The sequence below is a fragment of the Vulpes lagopus genome, chromosome 6 (assembly GCF_018345385.1).
Source record: "Vulpes lagopus strain Blue_001 chromosome 6, ASM1834538v1, whole genome shotgun sequence".
Taxonomy (NCBI): domain Eukaryota; kingdom Metazoa; phylum Chordata; class Mammalia; order Carnivora; family Canidae; genus Vulpes; species Vulpes lagopus.
Window position 1 is genome coordinate 84,082,011 of NC_054829.1, and position 14,659 is coordinate 84,096,669.

The 14,659-nt window shown below is 38.0% G+C and overlaps 1 protein-coding gene across 1 annotated transcript in view; it reads left to right on the top strand.

Moving 5' to 3' along the window:
- CDS1 (CDP-diacylglycerol synthase 1) overlaps positions 1-13,738 on the top strand; it is a 68,248-nt gene extending 54,510 nt beyond the window's left edge. Inside the window, exons 9-13 of the mRNA XM_041759166.1 lie at positions 1,786-1,854; positions 2,598-2,750; positions 4,233-4,352; positions 6,601-6,704; positions 10,951-13,738. Of these exons, the coding sequence (XP_041615100.1) occupies positions 1,786-1,854; positions 2,598-2,750; positions 4,233-4,352; positions 6,601-6,704; positions 10,951-11,080 (576 nt within the window). The 3' untranslated portion in view covers positions 11,081-13,738. The remainder of the gene's footprint in view (positions 1-1,785; positions 1,855-2,597; positions 2,751-4,232; positions 4,353-6,600; positions 6,705-10,950) is intronic.
- Positions 13,739-14,659: the final 921 nt, after the last annotated feature.

Below are 14,659 nucleotides of genomic sequence, written 5' to 3' on the forward strand. Positions count from 1 at the left end.
TACAAAACCTGTTTGATCAGAATGATGCAAGAGGAGCTTAAGTGTTTCCAGAGAAAAGCATGGGCTGCTTATCCTTCAAAAAAAAAAAAAAATCTTCCATAAATTCTTACCCACATAGATGTCCAACATATAGCATTGGGCTGAGCTGTAGGATACTGGCAAGCAAGCAAAGCAAATATATATATGTAACATTCTAAAGCTGCTTCAGCATAAGAGAAGTGATTAAATATTCAAGGCATCTATATCAGATGAGAAGTTTTTGGCTTAGGAAGCCTTCAGAGAGGCTGTTATGGTTGTAGAAGAATGTTACTGTCTGATTTTTAACATAGATTTCTAGTGAATTTACCAGGCTACATTAGTTGTATAATATACCCATATGTAATTAAACAAGTTAACCCCTAAATCAGTTTGATATAGATCAATTTAATTGATAGGTTATCTTTTTTTTTTTTTTTTAAGATTTATTTGTTAGAGAGAATACAAGTTGTAGGGAGGGAATGAATGAAAGGGAGAGAGAATCCCCAAGCCGACTTCCTTGCTGAGTGCAGAGCCTGACACAGGGCTCAGTCCCAGGACCCTGAGATCATGAACTATGCCAAAGTCAAGAGTGAGCTGTCCAACCGACTGAGCCACCCAGGCTCCTGATAAGTCACCTTTAAAATAATCAACAGGCACTTTTGAATTTGATTCAGCTCCTACTCCATGACAGTAATATTGAATTATCCTAGGAAATAGTGTATATCAGTCTCTTCTCTGTGGCAGAATTGTTATCAGATTTGTCAAGAAACTGTATCAAACTTTTAGCTTTGGGCTTTATGAACATCATTAGGACAAGAGAGGTCTATAAAGAGATCAGGTAGTTTAGCCTGTCACCTGTTTCTGTCTGCAGAAACTTCTGTCTGATATTTATATGGCTTCTGTCCCCACCCATCCACTGCAAGGATCCTCACAGAGGTCATCCATGATCTCCTGAAGACCAGATCCCTGTTTATCAGGCCTTACCTACAGGGCACCTCAGGCAGTTAGCGCTGTCCATTCCCAAATCTTTCCCTCCTGCCCCTGCATCACTGATTTCCAAACTTTCCTCCAGATTTCTCTGCCTGAATGCCCCATTGACTGAGAAACAATAGCCGGAATCTGAAACAGTATCTATTCTTAGAAGCACAACATGTTCCTTTCTTCATGGAGACAGACATAGATTGTGACCAAAGGGAGAAGGATATGTGAATACTTGTGGAGCAAATACTGTATCTGGAGTGTTTTGCCATTTCAGAAAGAGGTCTGTTATATGCATGGCATTTTTGGGAATATATGAAAATCTGGTGCGCTGCAATGTCTGTGTTTTGTTATACTCATTCTATTTTTTGTCAGTAGTAGGTCAATACAGACCATATGTACTTGGAATGAGTACGCCTCATCCTTATTGCAAGAACTACACTATTGTGGGGGTTTATGTAAGCATAAAAGTCATGGGATGATGATTTCAATCTAGAGATTATAGTTCTTTGAGAGAGAAAAAATAAGTGGAGGTTATATAGAAACGGATAAATTCACAGTATTTCAATTGTTTGAGGGTCTAATATGTTAGATATTATTAAAGAAATTTGCACAAATAAATTAGGATCATGGAATGAAGGAAAAGGGTTGCAAAGCCATTCCAATAAGAAAAATGTAAGGAGAGATGTATAAGGTATTGTGGGACTTCATTGAAGAGAGTTTGCATATGTATTTGTGTGTTTTGTGAGTGCAGTAACTCTTTTTAATTTATTTGGCCTTTTTTTTTAGCTGTCTCCTAAAAAGACTTGGGAAGGATTCATTGGCGGTTTCTTTTCCACAGTTGTATTTGGATTTGTTGTGAGTTTTACTGAAGTTTTTATTTTATTTATATTTTGAAAAATGATGGGAAGTTTATTAGGATATTCTAAACCAAAAAAAAATGGAACCACAAAATGCTAATAATGTATTTATTGAAACCCACTAAACAGAACCAATTCTGTACCCCAGTAGCTTTGATGTGGCCTCTTATCAGAATTACCTGGGGGTCTTATACAAAATCTATGTTCCAGCCTCCTCCCAAGTCAGTTAACTCCCCTGGTTGATTCTAATATATACCTAGGCTCGGGACCACTGCTGTGCTCTTGTGCTTTGGTAGTTTCTAATAGCTATTCTGCCTTAAGGGGGACACAGGTGTTTGGACAAGTAGTGGCTTTGAGTGAAGTATAGAAGACAAAGGATGTTGAAGAACTCTGCCTCCTTAATGAATGCCGGCTAATTGGCTTTTTGGATGCTACTGTGAGCCCCAACTTACAGGAAAATTTGTTAAAAATAGTGGACATTTACTTTTAGCCATGCATAATGGGTATTGTTAATGTTTTAAAAATTAGTGTACAGTTATGAAATTTAGGTTTTTATTTAAAGAGTTTTTGTGAGAATCAAAGGACAATAAAGTGGCTGGATATAAGATGAGTATACAAAAAATGACTGTTAGGAAGTTTAATTTTTGGAGCCTAATGAAAAAAGATGGATAGATATTTTATATATATATATATATTTTTTTTTTAATTCAATGTTTCATGGACTCTTACTTTGTTATTCAGGCTGCCTACATGTTATCCAAATACCAATACTTTGTCTGCCCAGTGGAATACCGAAGTGATGTAAACTCCTTTGTTACAGAATGTGAACCCTCAGAACTTTTCCAGCTTCAGAGTTATTCACTTCCTCCCTTTCTAAAGGCAGTGTTGAGACGGGTAAGATAAACATAGTTGAGGATCTTGTATCCCAAAGATAAAGGTTCATTTAAAAATAGGACTAAACTTTTTATAAGAAATCAGTTTTTATAGAATCTTTAACTCTATGATACGGAAGTGGTATCACTGTCTACTTAGCATCAATAATGTTTTCTATCCCCTTGTGATTCCACTTTCTTGAACATAAAATGAATATTACTATCACAAACCACTTGTCTATTAGGAATTTACTTACCTAATGATTTGAATGATTACTGATAGTAATTTATCTTATATTTGTTTTGAAAACATTTTTCAGGATTCCTTAGGTTTCTTCAAATCAAATGGGTTACAGTGAGCTTCACTTGTAACTGGTAGGAACTGACTCAATTTGAAGCTTAAGTAAAATTCAATAGCTCAAGGATTCCTTGATTTTTAGGGGACCCTTACTAGTACAGAAAGCTCTGGCTTCTAAAAAACCGTTTCCCTTTGAGAAGCACACTGTTGTCATTTAAAGGCAGTTGGCTGAGGTCTCTCACTGAAGAATGTTGACATGCTGCCCAATAGAACCCTGCTGATCTGTGCCATCACGACTGGTGGGTGCTTGGTTAAAGTAAGGAATCAAACAGCTCTGTGTGTGTGTGTGTGTGTGTGTGTGTGTGTATGTGTGTTGTGTATGTGTGCGTATCTGAAATATTTTAAACTAAAGTCCATAAATTTCTGAGGAGCAGGTTGACCAACAAATTATTTCTCTCCTTGAGTGCATAATCCATTGAATCCAATAATTTTTTCCAATGTCCTAGCCATCTAACCTGCTACAAAACTTTTTGATGATATCAATCTTTGATGAGGGACAAGGCCTTTGCTTTGAGAACAGGTCCAGAGATTGGTGTTCTGAATGATCTTTTTTAAGCCATACCTATTTATGCACTGTCTACAACTTGTAGTTTCAGTTTATTTAAAGTGGAGCAAGAACCAAGAATTTACAAAATAATTTGCTTGCAGAATTCTTCTGTTCTTATCTCCTCCCTGAATCTTTTATGACTGTCTTGCTGATGCTCAATTTGGTGGTCTTTTTAAAATCAACTTAATGACAAACTTTTCCCTCATTTTGTCATATAAAAGTGAAATAAAATACAAAATTAAAATATATAAAGTTCTACTGGTAAGAAATAAAGTCAGAAATTAACTGATTCTTAGTAATTCTACAACTCAAGTGTTGTAGAAGTTTCTAGATGAACTTGAGTATCCTGTCAACTGCAAGATTTCACTGTGCCAGGAGCTGTCAGTATGCTTAGAGAGGTAATGGAAAGTGCTGGCTAAGTAGAGGTTGGAAATGAGAGCTTACGACATACTTTTCTCCCATGATCCTGAAAATTTATGAAGTTAACAAAAATGTGGTATAATGGTTTGACTTAATTTTTATACCATTTTTGGTTTAGGTGGCATGCTCAGATATAATTTTAATGCACTTAAAACCCTTTTTCTTTATTTTCTCTTTAGGAAACAGTGAGCTTGTATCCTTTCCAGATACATAGCATTGCTCTTTCAACATTTGCATCTTTGATTGGTCCTTTTGGAGGCTTCTTTGCCAGTGGATTCAAAAGAGCTTTCAAAATCAAGGTGTGTGTTTAGAATCTGTTACATTATTAGAGAATATCATTAGGGAATGTAATATAGTTGTAATTTGTTTCTCTCTTGGTCTCCCACTTTAAGCCTATGGGCAAAAACTTCTACATACTATTTGTTTTAGCCTCACAGAAATGCTTCCTGGCTAGTTTGAGTGTATTCAATCTTGTAAATTTTGGTCATGCTACGTTAATACGTTTCAAAGTGTTATGTCAGCCTCATTTATAGAAATGGCATGTGTCACTTAATGTTGGGACAAACACAGAATCTTGGTCCTCAAGTGCTCATCTAAAAATCCAGCTATGAATAAGTTTATGTGTTGTGCCATAGTCTCATTTGAAGAGACAAGCAGAAGAGCGTTTGGATATAATCATCCATTCTACTAGATCTGGGGCCAGTTAATTCTTTCTGTAAAGGGAGAAATCATACATTTATTAATCATATTGCAACTACTCAACTCTAAACTCTGCCTCTGTAGTGCAGAAGCCCTGCGGGCAATATGTCAATGAATGGACATGACTGGGTTTTAATAAAATTTTCTGTACTAAAAGAGTCAGTGGGTGAAACGTGGATTATGGGACATAGTTTGCTGATCCCTGTTCCAGATACTTAAAATTATCCCTATATTTAATTTAATTTGGATTCTCACATATATTTGCCCTATTATCTCAGCTATCCTCACATGCCTTCACTAAGACTGAATGTTATGCCATTGGGAGAGTGGCTGCTGAAGGTGGGGTGAACAGAGCAGGCCTCTCTGGAGGAGGTGGCATTTGAGCAGGGGTCTGAGAAAGAAAGGAGAATGAGTCCTGTAGAGAAATCTAAGGAAGAGAGTTCCAGCGAGTGCAAAGGAGAGGAGGAGCTTAGCCTGTTGAAGGGGAGTGAGAACAGTGTGGCTGTAGTAGAGAGTAGGTGATCAGAGTGCAGAAATTGGTGGGGACAGATTACACAGGGCCACAGAAGCCAGAGAAATAGAAAAACTAACTCAGTGAGTGCTTAAAATGGGGATGATAGTGTATTAGGTGGAATGCAGTATGCGGAAGTGTATAGGATACTGTCTCTGTTCTTCAGATGCTCACCACCTACTAAGGGAGATAACACATGTCCACAGTGAACCACAGCAAGAGCTGTGCATGAACAGTGTCCTGAAAAGGCCTCAAAGAGCAGAATGGCATTGAGTTACTGTGGCCCTCTTATTCCTTCAGATAGTAGGGAAGGGAAGGAAGAAAATGTGTTGGCAAAAAGTAACTAGAGAATTTTTCAGTAATTGTTTTAAAACAGGAAAATGTTACATTTAGAATGGTATTTTCTTTAGTGGTCTCTGATGCAAGGTTTCTTTTTGAGTGATGAGATTATTTGGCATGTCTGAAGTAAGGCATGATAGCTGTTGGATTTAGATGTTTTTAGGTCATCTGAGTAAACTCAGAAGAGAATCTTTCATTTCCATATCCTTAGCACTCAGACATGTGGATATATCTATAGAATCCATTCAAGAGACTTATTAACCATTCCGTCAGTTTGGCCATTTAATGGACTAATGTGTCCCAGATGATCTATTTTGATTTTCTTTTTACCCCAATGCTTAAAGGATACTTATTATAGTAGCAAAATATTTACTTCAGAGTAGAAACTACTAGGATAAACACGAGTTAGAACTAGTTGTACATGGGATCCCTGGGTGGCGCAGTGGTTTGGCGCCTGCCTTTGGCCCAGGGCGCGATCCTGGAGACCCGGGATCGAATCCCACATCAGGCTCCCGGTGCGTGGAGCCTGCTTCTCCCTCTGCCTGTGTCTCTGCCTCTCTCTCTCTCTGTGACTATCATAAATAAAATAAAAAAAAAAAAAAAAAAGAACTAGTTGTACATTGATCAACAACACTAAAAACTCCTCAAATAATTTCTGCTTACACAGAAAAGTAAGCTACAGTATTAGATTAATAGCCGATAACACTTTTGATTTAGAAAAAGCTTTATTAAGTAAAAAAAAGTTAGTGCTAGATTTAATTAATAATCAGTATTACTTGAATGCTATTGGTCAATTCGGGAATCATTCTAGTGTGTGTACATATTTGAAAGATGTGGTTTTAACTTGTGAGACATGTTCTAGTAGTTAGTGAAAAAATCCCGTAGTAAAGTATTTCCCTTAGAGCCCCATGATGCCAAAGAGGCATTTGCAGGTAGGAGTTTAATAGCAGTTGATTTTTTGAAAATTTGCTCATATGTTTGTTTGTTTGTTTCTGAAGGATTTTGCAAACACCATTCCTGGACATGGCGGGATAATGGACAGATTTGATTGTCAGTATTTGATGGCGACTTTTGTGCATGTGTACATCACAAGTTTTATAAGGTACTTTTAGATCTTTTACAAAAGGTTTTATTAGATGATTTCTTTGAGTTCTCATTTCCATAGGCATTAATTTGAACTAGTTACTTTTCCTGTCAGTGGTAATTTATGATATAAAAAGGGAATGGTGGCCCCCAGAGTTTGTGTCACATTATAGCCCTGAGAGGTATGATTAAGAAGAAATAATGAAATCATAATTATTTTGCACACATTTGAACAACTTAAATAGTATATGTCCTGATCTTTAATAGGACCAAGGTAAAATCTGGGCCCCCAGAGTTTGTGTCACATTATAGCCCTGAGAGGTATGATTAAGAAGAAATAATGAAATCATAATTATTTTGCACACATTTGAACAACTTAAATAGTATATGTCCTGATCTTTAATAGGACCAAGGTAAAATCTGGGTAATGTGGATGGATTGAAACATCAGATTTTTCATTTTCAGTGGTATTACAATGATAGTGAACACAAAGTAAAAAGATCCAGTCCACCAGTTATTGCTGAGTGCCTGTGATGTGCTGGGGAATGTTCTAGGCATGGATGTAGCAAAGGACCAAACAAAAGCCCTGCCCTCAGAGCTTACATTCTTACTGGGGAGTTGGAGAGAGAAGGGGCAGAAACAGAAAACAAACCTAGTTTGTTAGGTGGTGGTAAGTGTCAGAGAAAAAGAAAGCAAGTCAGGCGATTATGGTTGTGTGGGGGAAGAAGAGGTGGGGTGAGTGGAGGGGGTGTTGCTTTTTTATATAGGGTGGCTTATTCTTGTTATTAAACCTTAAGCTTTTGGATCTGCCCTAAAATGTTAGTTTGGAGTGTGAAAGCAAACCTCAACGACCACACATTAACTTTATTTTCCATGGTCTCTACTAAGTGCTTGACCACAGAAAATATATATTTCCTTCATAAAGTATTTAGAATGAAACTCATATTTGTAGACCCCTAAACACATATTTTAATATATACCCAGAGGAGTGTAGGAATTTTGAATTAATTTTTATTTTTCTTGAGCAGTCTTGTTAGGAGTTTATTTCACTAATCTTGTCAAAGAATCAAATTCTGGGTTTGTTAACTTTCTGTTTCATTGATGTCCACTTGCATCTTTCGTTCCTTCATCTTTCTGTAGATGTGATTTGCTGTTGCTTTTTGAGTTTCTTGAGATAAAGCTTAGATTTTGATCATCAGCCTTCTTGTCTAGTAGATTCATCTAATAGAGACATCCCTCTTAAGTACTACCTTATTCTCATCTTACATGTTATGTTTGCATTTTCATTATCAGTTAAAAATATTTCCTCATTTCCAGTATGGTATCTTCTTTAACATATGGATTATTTAGATGTGTATTGATTGCTTTCCAAACAAATGCAGATTTTCTTATTCTCTTTCCTTTATTGACTTTTGCCTTCATTCCACTGTGGTCAGAAAACATACTCTTTATTATTTCAGTTTTTAATATATATGGAGACTTGTTTTGTGCCCCTGCATATTATCTGTTCAGGTATATGTTTATATACCCATGGAACAAGTGTGCCTTCTGCCGGTTAGGGATGTAGGGTTGACTGATTGTTTGCTTTGTTTTATCCATTTTTTCATTATTTCAAGAAGAGAGCTTTGTCAAAATCTCCCACCATGATTGGTTATTTTATTTTATTTTATTTTATTTTATTTTATTTGAGAGAGAGAGAGAGAGAGAGAGAGAGAGCGAGCAAGCACACATGAAAGCACACAAGAAGGGAGGGGCAGAGGGAGAGAAAGAATCCCAAGCAGCTTCCACGCCCAGTGAGAAGCCCAATGCAGGCCAACCTTGCAACCCGTGAGATCATGACCTGAGCTGAAATCAAGAGTTGGATGCTCAACCAACTGAACCACCCAGGTGCCCCTCTCTCACTGTGATTGGAAATTTATCTATTCTTAGTCTGCCAGTTTTTGCTTTACGTATTTTGAGGTGGTTTTAGGTGCATGCAAATTTAGAGTGTCATATCTCCCTATTGACTTGCTCCTAATGTCATTAAATGACATCCATCTTGATATATTACTTGCTCAAAGCCTGTCTTTTTGGATATTAGAAGAATGGCATCAGCCTTCTTTTGGTATTTATATAGTGTTGTTAGTATTTATATAATGTTTCTTTGTTGATCCTTTTATTTTTAGCATTTCTTTATCCTTTTTGTCCTCTAACAAGCATATACCTTGGTTTTAGTTTTTTTTATTTTTTTGGTAACCCAGATGATCACCTTTTTTTTTTTTTTTTTTAAGATTTTATTTATTTATTTGAGATACAGCAAGAGAGAGCACAAGTTGGGGGAGAGGCAGAGAGAGAGGGAGAAGCAGGCTCTCCACTGAGCAGGGAGCCTGTCACGGGGCTCAATCCCGGGACCCTGAGATCATGAATCGAGCTAAAAGCAGATGCTTAACCAACTGAGCCACTCAGGCATACCCAACCTTTGTTTTTTTAAATTGGAGTGTTTAATCTATTTATATGATTCATTTACCGATATATCTGAGTATTAGTCATTAATGCTTAAAATCCTTGGAACTCTGTTTTCAGATGGTGGCAGCTTTTAGGGCATTAACTCACATTTTTTTTATCCAGCAATTCTCTCAGCAGAGAAAAGTCATGCTGAGCCATGCTGTCTACCATTTGAAAGCAAATATTTAGACTATTAGAAATACAGGGCTAGTGCCAGGGTGCATCTAGCTGGGAGCACCTGCTGACATAATTTTGCATTTAGCTGAACTTGCTATAGTACTCTTCCTTTTCCCTGTGGGTCCCTACTCTGGGTTTGTTATGAAGTTGCTGAATCTTTTGAAGACATGGAAGACAAGCTGTGCCCTGACTTAAATAGATATTGGCTGTGAGAGACATATGGCCACACTTTTGGCAAATGAGTTGAGCCACGTGCAAGAAGGTAACCCATGGAATGGCTAATCTGTGCTATTGTGAGATTTTTTTTGGGGGGGGGTGCAATTTTTTAAATAAAGCTTTTGTTGTGATATCCCTATATAGCAGACATTCCTTTTGTTGCTGGGTTTTCTATTTCCTGGAATTCCATTTGAACTGAACAAATTCAGTTCAAAGTTGTGATTTGTAGATCATAAATTTAGTTACCCTGTGTAAACGTCTTTCTCAGAATTCGGTGCCATTCTCCATATATCATTTATGTCTTGCTTTTTTCCATTGGATTTTACTAATCTCTCTTTATAAAAAGTTAACCATAATCTCTTTTTCTCATTCAAATGAGCTGTAGAAATTGCAGAGAACAATACGTATACACTAAAATCTGAATTTGGTTCATTCTGAATTTGAGAAAATAGCCCTCTAGAAGATCCCACATGTGTAAACGGCCTGAATTCTAGAGTCCAGGGGATGGAAAGTTAGGAACCCCTGACTGTCAAAGTGTCAGAGCAGGGAAAGGGTAAGAGTCCTGGTTAGGACCTTTCCTGAGTCCCAGCGCAGCTTTGAAGGTTGGGAAGAGGAGGCCTGGAGCAGGGATGCTGGGGGAGCTGCGGAGGAGCCCCCCCACCCCGCCAAGCGCTGGCCATTGAGATGTCCCTTAGAGAGGAGGGGGAGCTCACCGCATCACTGCCTTGTGGCTTCAGTTCTGCCTGGCCTCGTTGCCTCACTACTGGGCCTGCAAGGGGCAGGCTGCCTGCCTCCTCCTCCTCCCATCAGCTAGAAAGGAGGAGGATGTTTCCTATATTGGGGTTCACCTAAGACTTTTTTTTGGACAAATCTGTAGGCCCTGAGTAGGGGCTTCAGTGCTAGATCAGCACCTTTGTGTCCTCTTCCCTTGAACGTTGGTAATACCCAGGGGAATTTCTTGGAGTTTCTTTGAAGCTAAAAATTTAAAGTATATTTTCATGTTCTCTTTTGGCTTATCTCCATCAACCAGGATTTTTGCTCCTTCCCTTACAGGTTAATTTTTGTGTCTTGTCCTGTCTCCACCTTAACTCAGGTTGTTCTTTGAGAAGCTTTGTAGAACTTAGATTTGCACCCCCTAGATTGCCTTGTGTTGTTCCTGGGGTTTGTGTTTGTGCATTCTTCCCAAATCTAGACCATATGCCTCTCAGTGCAGAATATTTCTGGGTCTTTTTCTCCTTCTGACATTAATGTTGGGCACTAAAGTGAGCTGATCAAGTAAAGATTGTTACTCTACACTTAACTGGACGGTTTACTTTCAATTGGGGGAATATGCTTCCCTTAGCTCTCTTAAAATAGCATGAACTTGGCCTTTTCTGCTTTGTTATCAGGGGTCCAAATCCCAGCAAAGTGCTACAGCAGCTGTTGGTGCTTCAACCAGAACAGCAGTTGAATATTTATAAAACCCTGAAGACTCATCTGATTGAGAAAGGAATCCTACAGCCCACCTTGAAGGTATAGCTGGATCCAGAAAGGGGAGGACTGACAATAAGGAATTCTACAGAAAAGCACTGGCAGATAAAATTTTGTGATTGTACAGAAAACTGGTTGAAAATGCAATAGATTGAAGTTTTACAGACACAAATGTTCCTTCTCGAAATTACTGTGAATATTTAGCACTTACTTGATCTAAGTTATGAAATAAGTAGCAAATTATCAGCAGAAGATCCTGTACTTTTTCTAAAGTGTATTTTCTGATGTTAACTTCCTTCCCCTGTCTTGGTAGGTTTCATAATGTAAAAAGACTTGTATTTTAAAGAGTCAAACAGAAAAAGAGTAAATTGAGGATGTCTTAAGATCAGATCTGGCATTGTGCCCTTTGCACAAATATTTACTTTTGTACTTGGAGCTGCTCTTGATTTTAACAAAATGTTTTATGTGAGGCACAATAGGATGTTAGTTCTCCTGCACTTCCTCCTCTTAGTCTGAAGTCCTTTCTGAAGGGCTAAGTTGGATCCAAAAAAAAAAAAAAACTTGTTCAATTTTCAAAGAAGTAAGTAATTATTTGCCTGGGAAAAACATTCCACTTTTAGGTAGGTTCAAAAAGAGCAGACATCAAACTCTACTCCTGATAAAATTGTTTGGAAAAACATGACACTAGCAAAAAAAATTTTCAAGAGAAACAAAGAAGAATTCTGCTATGAAGAACATAATGTACACATCCTCCACAGATTATCTCCACAGATGACAACAGTTCAGAAGGCAGCGTAAGACAATGGTGTGGGACCCAGGCCACCTCTTGGTTGAATTCTCTCCTTTTCCTTTTTTCCCAGTTAGCCGGTTTCTATCAGTTCTGTGGCCTCAAGCACATAAGATCAATATATAGGGTAACGAGTAGGGGTGGTGGCTGAAGCAGGGCAGGGGGTGCTTCGCTGAGCAAGAATGGCCCATCCCCGATGAGGCTCTGCATGCCTGTGTCCTGGGGGCCTTCCTGCCAGTGCCCTGTGGGCTGCCCCTGTGCCGCCCACAGGACACCCACCTGGGGAGAAGAGATTCAAGCTGGGACAACTCCATGGTAACAGTTAATCCTTGCTCCGTTCCTCTTTCACATCATGTCATTAAATCTGAGGACATCAGCTGATGATTTTTTTCTTCCAAGAATGAAAATCAAGCAGAAGTGACTCTCATCAAGAACAAAAAGCACACAAATGCCAAACCTTTCCTTTGTTGGACAGGACACTGTAACTGGATAAGAAATTTATTCTCATCAGTGAATGTAAATAAGCTGTAGTTGCTGTGTGCCCTCTACAACCGTATTTATTGTAGTGAACAGGTGGCACTAAACCTTCAGAAAATTGCCTAGTGCTCCTTGGCTCTTCAGAGAGGAGAAATTGATATATTTTAAAGAATGTTTTGCTAATGAAAAGAGTAAATATTTTTGTTTAAATCAGAAACAAATTTCAGTTATTTTATATTTCCGTTCTATACGTGAAATAAAAGATCACAGATCTGCCCGAGATCCATGGATCTAAATCTGTAACTAGCAGCTTCATCATGCGCACTACATGATTTGTAGATATAGTTGAACTCAATACCAGGAGTCTGATTTCTTGGTTTGGCATGCACACAGTCAGTTCATCTGCACTGGATGTGTTCAGTCAGCGTTATTTCAGACCATCCATCCCGAAAAACGTAGAATTGGCACTGGAAATGTTATTACAGGAGGGAATTATTCCTCTTAAAGTCAGGCTACCTACAGGTTTAATTTGCAGCATCTCTCACTTATATTTGCCACATTAAAAGCTCCAAGTGTTATCATAAAAGAATTTGGATTAGCAGAGGTTAAAAAATAAAATGGAAAACTTGTCACAAGAACTTACAGTAAAAACTTGGTGATTTATACAGTAAGAACTGCATGGAGATACACAGTTCCCTCCCCAATTTTTCTTTAAAGTAATTGGTGAGGCACTGCAATACAGAATTACAAGAAAGCATTACTGAATACGTGTATTATAAAATCAATAATATTATAAACAAAATATGAAGCTAGAAATATTTGGGGTCACAGTAAATAGCTTTCCTCAAATATACTTTTAGAGGTGGGTGTACATTATTCTGTATGTAAAAAAGTAAATTCTTAATTTTAACAGAGCTCTAACGATTGACTTTTTAGCGTACTTTTATAGCATGTATATTAAAATAGAATATATTTTAGCAAAAGATTGCCATGAAACCCTGATTTCGATCATTTTTATATTTGCACTGTGAAGAGAGCTTAAATTCCAGAGTGGGAATGTGGTGGCAGAAAAATAAAAGACTGGGGACTTCCTTCACAGTAATGGCTAATTCCAAATTTGCTATTTTTGGAGGTACTTGTACTAATTGCTTGACTTTTTAACCTGTGGGATGCAAATGTTTCCTCAGTGCTTTTCCCTTTGTGGTGGTTACATACACATTTACTGTCTGTGAATAAAAAGACCACACTTTTTGCTTTATTTATAATGTCTCTTCCTTGGTACTTTGGTTTGAACAAAGACTATCACCTTGTTCAGTGAAAAAACAAGTAGGAACAGTGGACATATACTGTATATGGGTGGGAGATGGCTTATTATTTGCATCAATAAGTTCTCTGAATCTTTTACTGAAATTGAGATAGGAAAATAAAATGGAAACAAATCACATTTTGACTTTGTTGTGCTATTTTCTCTTTGGAGAAGAATCATTCGTTCTAGCTAGTGTTTACAAAATGACCACAGATGTGTCAGCTTTGCATATTGTGTATATTCCACCGTCGACATCTGCAGTGACATCTTCAGGGCTGGGATACATAGTTCTGTGTTTGTTGAAAGGTGATGTCCTCTTAATAGAAAGAGTACTTCATTTTTATATTTTCCACAGTTTATAATTACACATTTAGTTTTGTGGATCTCTGATCTGGGCCCCATGAGAGCTTTAAGCTAATGGGTGCTGAATGGCATTGGTTTTGGTTATTCCCTGCCCACCCCAGTTTTCATTTTGCATGACTCTAAAATGGATGCCATCATTCCTAGTTCTTAGGGTTGTTTTAAGGATTAGGTAAAAAATTTGTACAAATGTACCATGATTTGTGTCCAGCATAGAGGAATCTGATGAGTAATCTTTTGTTACCTTCCTTCTTCCTGTTCCTCTTCTGTTGCCCATGTCCAGTGCAAAGTGACAGTCTAGTAGAACTGACCAGAAAGGAAACCACATTTGGCTGCTTATGATCTGGGTGGTGGTAACATTAAGAGTCCCCTGTATGGTAGACGGCCCACCGGCTTACTTCAGCAAACCTACAGCGTTTCCTAGACACCCAGCACTGTGCTTTGTTCTGGCACCAAACAAGGTGGATGTTGACTGGGACAGTGAAATGTATAAACCGGAGGGAGAAAACAGGAGATCACCATTATGACCTCTACAGGCGGCTTAATGTTGCAGGACCCCACACACACGGGGCTGAATCCCAGACCCTGATATTATGACCTGAGCCACAATCAAGATCAGATGCTCAACCAACTAAGCCATCCAGGCGTCCTGTCATGTCCATATATATATATGCAGGCTGTGGTTTTTTTAATTGTA